A 13,441-nucleotide genomic window follows, 5' to 3' on the forward strand; every position below is an offset into this window, starting at 1 on the left:
AAATGGAGTTAATCTAATCTGTCACAGGATTCGTTTTTTTTAAAAAATTAATCATGTGTGTTTTAAAGAACTTTTTAAAAGAACTTTTTAAAAGAACGGGAGAGAGAATGGCTTATTATCTTAACATATAACCTGGGATAATGTTTGAAATGCAGAATTTTAGGCCCCACCTAGAACTACCAAATTAGAACTTGCATTTTTAAAAAGACCCCAGGGTGATTTGTATACACATTACAGATATCAGAATAAATGAAGACACTGTGTCAGAGCATTGTAATACATTTTGAACCTCCACCATCAAGAGGAAACTCTGCAGTTGAGCACTATATCACCAAGGTCCTATCTCTCACTTTAACGGATACAGCATACACAGGAAGTATATTGGTTAGGTAAAGTCAATTTCCTCTTTAGAAAGAATTCAAAAGCTCCTTCAGCAGTTGCAGAGACTGTTTTATTTTTGTTTCAGAACCTCAGAAAAAAAGGAAGTATGTGAACATAAAGCAGTGAGAGAGCTAGGGAGGAGATAATCCATTTCCAAACCTACCTCCTGTGCTCTCATTGTAAATGTGGTCCCTTTTGTTCACAGAATCCAACCATTGCCATTTCAAACCTGACACTACCTTGGAATCATTTTCTTTTCCCTGAAATAGTTCACAGTTTTAAAGCCCAGTCACCTTTAATCCAATCATGTAACTAATCAAGTTCATCTGCTTGGCCTTATGAAAACAATTTAAAAACACGGACTTTACTGCTGAATGAACTTCTTCATATTTGATGTGATACCAATGGTCCAATGTATTCACTGTTAACGCAACAAATCTTCACAACAACTGAGAGGTGGCTCTGTATTGCTTACAGCTGAAGAAAGCAAGGGTGAAAGAAGACACTTTATCCAAGGCTTCATAGTGCCTAAAACACTGATTCCAAAGACTATGCTCTTTCACTACCCTAAATTGTTTTAGTACTGAAAGATCACATTTTAAAGAGTTCCCAGATAAATCCGTAAGTCACGTATAGACTCTTCCTACTATAACATGTATTTCTTGCTCCTGCATAAAGAATTGTGTGGTAGACAATCAGCCTCCAGTGCTACCTAGTTATCTAGAGAAAAAACCAACTGTGGTGGTTTGTAACAAAGTAGATTTAAGAAGAATACAATTGACAGTCAAGGTCTCAAGAAGGAAACTAATATACATTGTTTAATGTTGATTAATAATGTTCTGAACTAATTTTCCACTAAAACCTCTAGTGTAACAGAACACTAAAACTTACAAAGTTTCCATGAAAGCTGAGTTTAACTCCAAAGCAACTGTTTTTAAAGTTTTAAAAGGATGAGCTCACAAAATGCCAAAAATTCATCAACTTTATACCTTAATACCAAGCCACTGGAAAGCCTAGGGAATATTTACTTCACAACCCTCCTAAACAACAGTGACTGATATATTGTCCTCCATTGTTTAGCTACTAAAAAGTCATAAAATCTATGTACGTAGAACCTGATTTAAGATACTTCTAGTCTTGTGGCAATATACAGTTGCTATATTAATATAATATTGTATTTCAGGAAATTAAGTAACTAGAATCTCCACTATCTTCTCTAAAACATGCATTTCCATGATTTGCTAGAAGAAGAATTTTTATCCTCCAGGTTTAATCTAAGAATTTATTTTCCTAATTGCTTTGCCATAGGAAACTAAAACTACTTTATGAATAGAGACTCATTTTAAAAACTATTCACTAACAAGAACATACTAATAAAAAATAAAAAAGACATAAAATAGTCAACTGAAATTAAAGAAGCTAACAAAAATTTTGTTTCTCAGTTCATATGAAATGTACTACATTAGCTATTTGTCTTTGCACTGACACTAAGATATTAGTCATTAACAATAATGGCAGTAACAATATAGCAGCAGCTATCATCTACCAAATACCTACTGTGTGCCAGGTACTTATACTCATGGTCTCATTTAAATTCCACCATAATTTCCTGTAGAGTAGACAAAATGTACTAGCTAAAAAAATAATAAAAAGAAAAAAAATAAATTCCACTATAACCCTGTGAATAAAGTATCTGTAACATATGAGAGTGAGAGAGATGAACCTGCCCATATCACAAAGCTAGTGTAGTGGAAGAGAATTTGAATTCAGTCTGACTCAAACATGGACTCATAAGTACTGCTACATTGCTTCATTTCTCTTATGGTTGAGCTTTTTCTTTGTTTAATGCTTATTTGAAAACTTTCAAAAAGAAAAAGTATATCCTACAATCTGGTACTCTATTACATTAGTGGCCCCCAATGAACCAGGAATTTACACCTCCTGGTACTCATGGTCTTGTGCAGTCCTCTCCCCTAGAATCTGGGCTGGGCCTGTGACCAGGAATGTAGTCACATGTGCATAGCAACAGAGTGAAACTGACGCTGTGCCAGTTCCAGGACTCAGCCTTCAGAAGACCTGTTGACTTCTGCTTTTGGAGGCCCTAAGCCACAAAAGAAGTATGGCTATCTTGCTAAAGAGGACAAGCAGAAGGGAAGAGGGAAGAAGACAGGAAGGAGGGAAGAAGGGGAAAAGAGAGCAGGGAGGGAGGAAGAGAGGGAAAGAAGGAGAAAGGGAGGGAGACTAGCATCAAGGCCCAGGTAGGCCAGCATTCCAACTGAGTGCTTCTAATACTAAGGCTCCAAAGATGTAAGCAAACATTCTGCCTTGGACATTCCAGCCTCAGCTGCCATCTGACTGCAACCACAAGAGTGTTGCCAAGCAAAACCAGGAGAACTGCCTGAGTCCTGGTCAACCTCCAGAATTGTAAGCAAATAGTTGCTTTTTAAAGCTTTGGCATACTTTATTATGCAACAATAGATAAGCAAACCATATGAAAAAATAAGTGTTTAATTCCTGATATTCTGCATTAATGAATAGGCTGCATATAATCAAGACCACAGACAATCAAAGAAGAATGCTTGCAAAAGTACACCCACAACATTCATAAAGGCACACATTCAACATTTATTAAGGTCAGTATGTGCCAGGAATTGGGGTTATAAAGGCATGGCCCTGACCTCAAAAACTCTCTTTCTGGTAATGGAGATGGCATGCACAAGTAACTATAATAAAATGTATTAAGTTCTTACATAAATGGGGCGGCCACAAACTGTCATCAGAGCTTTAAAAGGGCATTCTGCTGGGAAAGAGAGGAGACATTTAAAGAATAAGTTGTCAGTTGGAGAAATAGAGGATGCTACTTTGAATAACAATAATATTTAGTGGTATTATTGTTATGGCCAATATTAATTTAAAATTTCCTAGGTCCTGGGAATTGTGCTAAGCATTTTTTTTTTTTTTTTTTTTTTGAGACAGAGTCTCGCTTTGTTGCCCAGGCTAGAGTGAGTGCCGTGGCGTCAGCCTAGCTCACAGCAACCTCAAACTCCTGGGCTCGAGTGATCCTTCTGCCTCAGCCTCCCGGGTAGCTGGGACTACAGGCATGTGCCACCATGCCCGGCTAATTTTTTGATATATATATCAGTTGGCCAATTAATTTCTTTCTATTTATAGTAGAGACGGGGTCTCGCTCTTGCTCAGGCTGGTTTTGAACTCCTGACGTTGAGCAATCCGCCCGCCTCGGCCTCCCAAGAGCTAGGATTACAGGCGTGAGCCACAGCGCCCGGCCTTAAGCATTTTAAATATGTTTCTCATTTTAATTCCCACACTGGCCAGGTAAAGCAGGCACTATCCTTATCCTCATTTTACAAATAAGGAAACTGAAGATCAGGAAAATTTACTTTCTCAGCATCTCATGGCTAACAGAGACAAGTAAAATAACTGCATATATTAGTGATTCACTGATAGCCCTCAATAATAAAAGGCTGTCCTACATTTTGTTTGGCTGTTTAGATGACAAATTAGTCATATTATTTTTTTTTTTTTTTTTGAGACAGAGTCTCGCTTTGTTGCCCAGGCTAGAGTGAGTGCCGTGGCGTCAGCCTAGCTCACAGCAACCTCAAACTCCTGGGCTCGAGTGATCCTTCTGTCTCAGCCTCCCGAGTAGCTGGGACTACAGGCATGCGCCACCATGCCCGGCTAATTTTTTATATATATATCAGTTGGCCAATTAGTTTCTTTCTATTTATAGTAGAGACGGGTCTCGCTCTTGCTCAGGCTGGTTTTGAACTCCTGACCTTGAGCAATCCGCCCACCTGGCCTCCCATAGAGTTAGGATTACAGGCGTGAGCCACCGCGCCCGGCCAAATTAGTCATATTATTTACCAGGTAATAAGAATAGTTCTTGGCTAGGCACAGTGGCTCACGCCTGGAATCCTAGCACTCTGGGAGGCCAAGGTGGGAATATCACTTGAGGTCAGGAGTTTGAGACCAACCTGAGCAAGAGAGAGACCCCTGTCTGTACCAAGAATAGAAAAAATTAGCCAGGCATAGTGGTAAGCACCTAGAGTCCCAGCTACTTGGGAGGCTGAGGCAGGAAAATTGCTTGAGCCCAGGAGTTTGAGGTTGTAGTGAGCTATGATGATGCCACTGCACTCTACCCAGTGTGACACAGTGAGACTCTGTCTCAAAAAACAGGTACTTCTCTATCAAAAGTATACATACATTACAATCTACATTGAAAAAAAAATCTACACAGAAACGTACCTCTGATATTCACACACTTTTTAATTAACATAACTGAGTTTAACAGTACTAATTCAGAGTGCCTGTTTCAATTCTCCTCAACCTCTTCCTGTATTTCAGGTGAATTCTGGACTCAACATGCAGTTTTCAGAGTGTCATATTTAAAGACAATTTGTGAAAAGATGGCTGAAAAGCCAATGTAAATACGTGGTCTTTCTCACACTAACATAGTCATGTATCATATAACAACTTTCTGGTCAATGACCACCACATATACAATGGTGGTCCCATAAGATTACATTTTTTTTAATTTCTTAAAAAAATTTTTTTTTTTTTTTTTTGAGGCCGGGCGCTGTGGCTCACGCCTGTAATCCTAGCTCTTGGGAGGCCGAGGCGGGCGGATTGCTCAAGGTCAGGAGTTCAAAACCAGCCTGAGCGAGACCCCGTCTCTACTATAAATAGAAAGAAATTAATTGGCCAACTGATATATATATATAAAAAATTAGCCAGGCATGGTGGCGCATGCCTGTAGTCCCAGCTACCCGGGAGGCTGAGGCAGAAGGATCACTCGAGCCCAGGAGTTTGAGGTTGCTGTGAGCTAGGCTGACGCCACGGCACTCACTCTAGCCCGGGCAACAAAGTGAGACTCTGTCTCAAAAAAAAAAAATAAAAAAAAAAAATAAAAAAAATTTTTTTTAAAGCCTATCTCCAAACAATGAGATTGTAATATCATATTTTTATTGTAACTTTTCTTTTTTTTTTTTTTTTTTTGAGACAGAGTCTCACTTTGTTGTCCAGGCTAGAGTGAGTGCCGTGGCGTCAGCCTAGCTCACAGCAACCTCAAACTCCTGGGCTCGAGTGATCCTTCTGCCTCAGCCTCCCGAGTAGCTGGGACTACAGGCATGTGCCACCATGCCCGGCTAATTTTTTATATATATATATCAGTTGGCCAATTAATTTCTTTCTGTTTTTTTATAGTAGAGACGGGGTCTCGCTCTTGCTCAGGCTGGTTTTGAACTCCTGACCTTGAGCAATCCGCCCGCCTCGGCCTCCCAAGAGCTAGGATTACAGGCGTGAGCCACAGCGCCCGGCCTGTAACTTTTCTATGTTTAGATACGTTTAGATACACAAATACCTTTTTTTTTTTTTTTTTTTTTGAGAAACAGTCTCTGTCACCCAGGTTTAAAGTCCTAGCCTCAAGCAATCCTCCTGCCTCAACCTCTCAGGGTGCTGGGATTATAGGTATTAGCCAGTTCAAAGTGGCCAAGATACACAAATACTTACCATTGTGTCACACCTGCCTACAATACTCAGTACAGTAACATGCTGTACAGGTTTGTGGCCTAGGAGCAAAAGGTTACATATAGCCTAGTCTCAGAACATATTCCCATCTTTAAGCAACACATGACTGTGTATGGTGGCTTTTTTTTTTACCCCAGTTGGTTGCAATTATTTACTTTTGCTTCCAGTGTTCTGACATACCTGAACCAATACATTTCAGCCTACCACCAACAAATGCTCCATAAGTATCTATGTATTAATAGTAGACTCTATTTGCCTGTGCATTTAAAATTAGGCCACACTTTGGAAAATGTTCTTTTTTTTTTTTTTTTTTTTTTTTGAGACAGAGTCTCACTTGTTGCCCAGGCTATAGTGAGTGCCGTGGTGTCAGCCTAGCTCACAGCAACCTCAATCTCCTGGGCTCAAGTAATCCTTCTGCCTCAGCCTCCCGAGTAGCTGGGACTACAGGCATGTGCCACCATGCCCGGCTAATTTTTTTTTTATATACATATATATTAGTTGGCCAATTAATTTCTTTCTATTTATAGTAGAGACGGGGTCTCGCTCTTGCTCAGGCTGGTTTCGAACTCCTGACCTCGAGCAATCCGCCCGCCTCGGCCTCCCAGAGTGCTAGGATTACAGGCGTGAGCCACCTCGCCCGGCCAGGAAAATGTTCTTGATAAATGCTTATAAAATGCTAAACAAAAGAAAAAATTGTATACAAAGTTGCATACACAGTAGTCTCTCAACTTTGCAGAATATGTATAGAACGATACACCAAAACATTAAATGTGGTTTCTGTAAGGAGTAGAAATAGAGGTTATTTTAAAATTATTTCATATGTTTTTGGTTTTCCCTAAATTTAGATTTAACCTTTTCTTAGAATACTATAATAGGGACATTTTAAGTACTACTACTGTAACAAACTACATTCAAACAGATTTTTGTACTGTTTTGAAAATGGGTAAGAGAAGGGGAAGTGGGAGATAAAAGGAGCAATAATAGCTTTCTTTTCTTTGCTAAACTACTAAGACTTCCTGTCTTGGTTTTCTGAAATAACTTACTTTTTTTTTTTCACTGAGTTCTATCTCTGTCCCAGTCTTTAACTAGTATGTTACATGTTTTCAAATCCTGTAAGAATAATGATCTATAGAGAGCCTGGTGTTACACATTAGGAATATCAAGAATACTATTAATAGTTATGAGCCAGGTGTGGTGGCACATGCCTATAGTCCTAGCTTGAACCCATGAGTTTGGGGTTGCAGTTGAGCTAAGATCACACCATTACATTCTAGCCTGGGTGACAGAGTAAGACTTTGTTTCAAAAAAAAAAAAAATGAAAAAATAAAAACAAAATACTATAGAAGACATTCATCAAATGGTCACATTACAGATAATTAAAACATGCTAGGACAAGCACTGGCTTGAGATTGTCAATCATTCACTTGTGTATCTTTTTATAATTATCTAACAAACAAATGTCTCGTATTTCACACAATGTTTTTTTTTTTTTTTTTTTTTGAGACAGAGTCTCGCTTTGTTGTCCAGGCTAGAGTGAGTGCCGTGGCGTCAGCCTAGCTCACAGCAACCTCAAACTCCTGGGCTCGAGTGATCCTTCTGCCTCAGCCTCCCGAGTAGCTGGGACTACAGGCATGCGCCACCATGCCCGGCTAATTTTTTTTATATATATATCAGTTGGCCAATTAATTTCTTTCTATTTATAGTAGAGACGGGGTCTCGCTCTTGCTCAGGCTGGTTTTGAACTCCTGACCTTGAGCAATCCGCCCGCCTCGGCCTCCCAAGAGCTAGGATTACAGGCGTGAGCCACAGCGCCCGGCCTCACACAATGTTTTAATCTTGAGAATAAGCCACAGCAATTTATGAAGATACATCTTTAGATTAAACTATAGAAATCGGTAAAGAGATGATGAAATGGTCATGGTGCCCTATAAGGCAGTGTGCCTCAATTTTTAATGTGTATAATACATCTAACACCCGGTGATCTTGCTAAAGCACAGACTCTGGTTCAGTAGGTCTGAGGTAGAGCCTGAGATTCCACATTCTTCACAAGCTCCCAGGTGATGCAGGTGATGCTGCAGGTCACAAACCACATTCATGGTCACAAGGATCTAAGGTACATCATTGACCAGAGCTGGGCAGGACCCTCACTAAATAGTATCTTAATTAGGTACCAGGATCAGACCATTTACTCTGAAGGAGCAGAGACTTGCTTTTGCCAATGCTCTGTGAGGCACTGAATCTCGCAACTAAAAGGCATATGAAAGCCCACATATTCATTTTATAGAGTGAACTAAAACTGCACACAAACTAAAATACTGGCATGTCTCACTACTGGCTCCTCCAGTACCTCAAGCTAATCCTCCTTTGATAATGTACAAAGATGGAGTTTTTGGACCAACAAAGCTTGAGCACCAGGTCATGGACTGTGGCAATGTCATCAAGGTAGTGCCACCCCGTGATGCCTGAATAGCCAGCAGACATCACTACGTGACATCTTGATCAATTATCTGTACTTACAATAAGCAAAAAAGACAATGATGAAAAACACAACAGAAGCAAAATCTAAAAATAAATATACAAGAACTTAGGTTTTTCTTACTTGTTTTGTTTTCAGGGGTACTAATCAAATAATCAGCCACCCAATTCCTTAAAAAATACAATATGCTAAAACTCACACAAGAAGAAAAAGGAAGGAATAAATTCATGTGGGCAGCGGTCTATCTCCCTGACCACTGTATCCTTAGGCCTTCTAGGTCTGAGGCCTAGAAGTACCTCAGACCTACAACAGGCACTCAATAAATATTTATTGAGTGAATGAACAAATAAATATTTAAGGAGAGTAGAAGTTAATTTCTTTGGTATTTACATCTTAGTACCTTGGATTCCACAGAGCTATCAGAGAACTGTTTTTAATGATTTCAACATCAGCTAGGCCAGGTTGGCTATAAACATTATCTGATTTCCTGAAGACAACAAATAGCTCTTTAGCTTTTAACTTACTCAAACAGTAAGAGTTACAGAGAACCCTTGCATATTCCTACATAGAACTTCCTTTTCTCTGAAAACAGAGGGTAGGGCCCAAACTTAACCACAAGAGGAGAAACTGCTACATGTTGGCAGTTGTTTTTGACAGAATAACTTTAAGAGATTTTTATTCTTCTTCCTTCTAGAGTTTCATACACATGATTTCTTAACATGAGACAAATTTCATGCAAGATTTTAAAGGGTAAGAAACAAAAGCAAAGATAAAAAAGTATGCCAAGAATTCCTGAAAAGGTTACACAAAAAGATACCATGTGATCCAGCAATTCCTAGGGTATATTCCAAAAGAATGGAAAACATCCACACAAAAAGCTGTACACAAATGTTTATAGCAGCATTACTCATAATAGTCAAAAAGGTGAAATAACCCAATGTCCAGTAATTGACGAATGGATAAATAAAATGTGGTATATCTATAGAACAATTATAATTCAGCCATAAAAAGGACTGAAGTACTGATACATGCTATTACATGGATGAACCCTGAAAACATGCTAAGTCAAAGAAGTTAGTCACAGGGGCTACATACCAATGAATCAATTTATATGATATGTCTAGAATAAGCAAATACATAGATAGAAAGTATTAATAGTTTAGTGGTTGCCAGGGGCTAGAGGATTTCTTTCTTTTTTGCAAGCTTACTGATGAAGGACAAGATAGGTTTACAGAGCAAGAGCAAGATACATTCGCCATAAAACTGCAAATGGGCCTCTTGTCATAACAAAAAGGCCTCAGATTTCTTTTTAGGGTGATGAGAATTTCTTGAATTAGACAGTGATGATGGTTGAAGAACTTTGTGAATATACTAAAAACTACTGAATTGTAAACTTTAAGGCAAAAATTTTATGGTTTGTGAATTATATCTCAATTAAAAAGCATATGCCAACAGGAAATACAATCAGCAAGTAAAAAATATAGAAAAAGGTAGCATCCCTTTCTCTCTGCTCTTCCCATCCTTCCCCCATGCAAAATCTTTGACTAAAAGGTCATACATTTTATGTAGTTATTCTGAAAATGACTGGAACCGTAACCACCAAACTAAAGCAGCTGCTTACTTTGATAATATTTTTGTAACACAGACCTTCCTTAAATGCAAATTGACAGAGGACTTATTCTACAAACCCAAACATGCACAATGCACTAGAATTAGCTTTCAGGAGAGACACTGTTGTAACTGGCATTGGCACAAAACACATTCCAGTTCACAAAAGAGAACTACACTATTACTCAGTCTAGTTAGAAGGCAGTGTCACCGGGAACCTAATTGTGATGGATGTTCTTTTGGTGTTTTCTGTCTCAAGTCTGAGACAATGGGCCTCAAAAACAAAATAAAAGCCTATACTAAACTACACTAAATTACAGGAAAGTCTGTATAGTATTTAAATTATTGGATATAAAATTTCAAAGACTATAGGCTTGGAAATTGAACACTAAATAATACAGGATGAGATCACACTAAATTTTTTTTAATGTATCCAATATTACATGAGAAATTAATAACTACTCCCAGGTACTAACCTCATTTATTTCGTGTCAACTCTACTGCTTAACTGCTAATGCAGAGTTAAACAACAGTCATGCTCATACATAATACACCTTAACTAGCTGAAATGTTAGTGATATAATAAGAGGTATTTTAATCTTTCTTTTTGAACAATGTTCTAGATTTACAACCTTTATTGCAAAAGAGGAGAAGGAATAATGCAGATGTTTTCAAAGGGAAATTGAGATGAGTGCACTGAAAGGCCTTGAAAAGTATTCACCAAATCAGACAGTTATATCTAAATTCTGCTCCCAGTTTGGGTACTAAAATACAAATGATGCCTGCCTTACATCAACTCTACAAGGATTTTAAAATATATAAAACCCAGTGCATGCTGAGTACCCTTAATGAGGAGAATATCCAAAGACACTGTTATCACAGCACGCTATTCTACCATTTTCAGATTCCATGCAGTATGGGAGTTCTTAGGATGACGATACAGATTAATATCTAGTGTGATCTGGAGAAATTCAGATGGAATCCTACACACTCATAAAACATTTATTAAGCACTTATGTTAATAGCCTGAGGATTATCTGCCCTATCACACACTGGCAGTGGGTTATATCTTTTTCTGTATATGTTTGAGGGTGTAGGGAAACCATGTGGCTTTCCCATATCTTTGATAACTCCCCATGGAACAGATAACTGCAGCACTTGAAAGTTTATTTAGCATCTCCTCCTCTCTTTAAATCTGTTTTTCCCTTTCCCAACGCCTTTGTAGTCCCTCTCTCAAGCATTTTATTTTCCTCCTTCTGCCCTTCCAACATAGCTTCACCTACACCTTCAATTCTAATCTAAAACATCCAGAACAGGCTTACTCTAAATGAATTTTTAAAATGGATTCAAGATCATACGAGATATTCAGGCCTAAATTCCATCCATTTAGTGTTAACCCTATTGCTTCTCAATTCCTATCTCTCCACACTCTCTCCTTATTCCTCCCCTTCCAATGTCCTTTTTGTCTCCACCTTTTGCTCCCCCCAGGTCACTGCTGCCCCCACCTTTTCCTCAGGCTCTCTAAAATCAATCTCTATCCACCGCAGATTTTCCCAAATAATCTCCACTTCCCCAAACTCATCACTACCTTCTGTAATCCCCTCGGATTTTGTTCTGGTCCTTCATTCTCCCCAACTTGGGACACTACCCACTTCCCATCACTGCCCCACAAAGTTGAGGGCACGCTCCTCACTCTCCCTCGCTCCGTCAAACTAGTCTTCCCCTTGATCTCCCCAGCTTCCACGTCCCCCATTCCCACACCTTACTAGGTCTCCTTTCACCTTCAGAGCCTCTTCCTCTCTCCCTTCAGTTTTCATACACTCCCCCCGTCAGAGCCCTCACAGCCCTCGCCCACCGCCCCGCAGGCACCCCGCGCCCTTCCCCCGGCCCACAGCACCCTTCCGGGCGCGGCCCTCCGACCTGCCTCCGCGCCTCCTGCAACCCTTGCAGCCGATGGCCCAGCTCCCGCCGGTAGCTCTGCGCCGCCTCCACGTTCTCGCGGGCCTCCTGCAGCAGCAGCTCGGGCTCCACTTCCATCGCCCCCTTCATCCGGCCGCGCGGCCGGAGGCTGCGGGCGCGGGTTCCCAACTGTGCCGGGCGCCGCCGAGCGGCCCGGCGCCGCCTAGCGCAGGCGGAAGCTCCGCCCCACCCCGCCCCGCTACGCCCCGCCCCGCGGCGGCCTTGATTGACGGCTACGCGGGCAGCGCCCCGTGCGTGGCGTCCGGGTCCTAGCGCCGCCCTTCCGGCCACTCTCCTTACCCCTGCCCTGCTAACGAACAGCTGGGCCCCCCCGGGCAGTTCCCCAGGAAACGCGCGAAAGTTTGGCGGGATTAATAAAGCGCTACGCGCTTCATACATTGTTTCTCATTCTTGCCTCACTTTAATCCCTACTTGTGTCTCCACTGCTCACAGGAGGAAACTGCGGGACACTGTGAGGAAATCAACTGTTCCAAGCCTCAGGATTCGAACCCAGATCTGACACCAGAGCTTTGGCCCTTAAATCGTCCTTGTGTTACCTCCCTTGTAAATGAGCCTCCCAAGCAGCGGCAGGCCTTTTGGGAGGCTTCGAAGACCCAAGTGCCGCCCCACCCAGAAGCTAATAGTCTGAGGAGGCCAAGAGAAGCCTAAGTGATGACGAGTGCTACAACAATCCTGAAGTTCAAGACGGGTGTAGGCAAATTTTTTCTGCAAGGACCAGGTAGGAAATAATTTGGGGCTTGGCAGGCCATAAGGTCTCTGTTGCAATGTAGTGAGTAAGTGGGTGTGACCGTGTGCAATAAAATCTTGTGGACATTGATTTTCATATGTCACAAAATAGTCATTGCATTTTTCCCCAACCATTTAAAATAAAAAGGTAAAAATAATTCGTTGACAAGCCCTACAAAACCAGGTCGTGGGTCGGACGGATTTGGCCTCTAGGCCATAGCTTGGTGACCCCCTAGCCTAGGATGTTACATAACTGAGTGCAATTTGCTCTGGGTTACACAATGAATCCATACTAGAGCCTAGATCCCAGTTTTTGTAGGCCACACTAAGTCTCTTTCTACCACATTGTTTTGTGCTAAGAAAATGACACTTGGAACTGGAGAAAATTAGAAAAGGGAAACAATTCTGGAGAGAAAATGGGAAATTAGCTTTACCCTGAAGCCTAGGTACTGTACTCAATAAGTATTTGTTGAATGAATACAGGTTTTTTAAAAAAATGTTTTTTTGGTTTTTTTTTGTGACAGAGTCTCACTTTGTTGCCTAGGCTAGAGTGAATGCCATGGCGTTAGCGTGGCTCACAGCAACCTCAAACTCCTGGACTCAGGCAATCCTTCTGCCTCAGCCTCCCAAGTGGCTGGGACTACAGGCATGTGCCACCATGCCCGGCTAATTTTTTCTATATATATTAGTTGGCCAATTAATTTCTTTCTATTTATAGTAGAGACG

General features: G+C 40.7%; 1 protein-coding gene across 6 annotated transcripts in view; it reads right to left on the minus strand.

Moving 5' to 3' along the window:
• CRLF3 (cytokine receptor like factor 3) overlaps positions 1-12,148 on the minus strand; it is a 54,605-nt gene extending 42,457 nt beyond the window's left edge. For all 6 annotated transcript variants that reach the window (XM_075994344.1, XM_075994343.1, XM_075994341.1 and 3 more), the window contains exon 1: positions 11,930-12,148. In XM_075994344.1, coding sequence (XP_075850459.1) covers positions 11,930-12,058 — 129 coding nt within the window. In that variant the 5' untranslated portion in view covers positions 12,059-12,148. The remainder of the gene's footprint in view (positions 1-11,929) is intronic.
• Between the last annotated feature and the right edge of the window lie 1,293 nt (positions 12,149-13,441).

The sequence above is a fragment of the Microcebus murinus genome, chromosome 18, assembly GCF_040939455.1.
Source record: "Microcebus murinus isolate Inina chromosome 18, M.murinus_Inina_mat1.0, whole genome shotgun sequence".
In the NCBI taxonomy this organism is placed as follows: Eukaryota; Metazoa; Chordata; class Mammalia; order Primates; family Cheirogaleidae; genus Microcebus; species Microcebus murinus.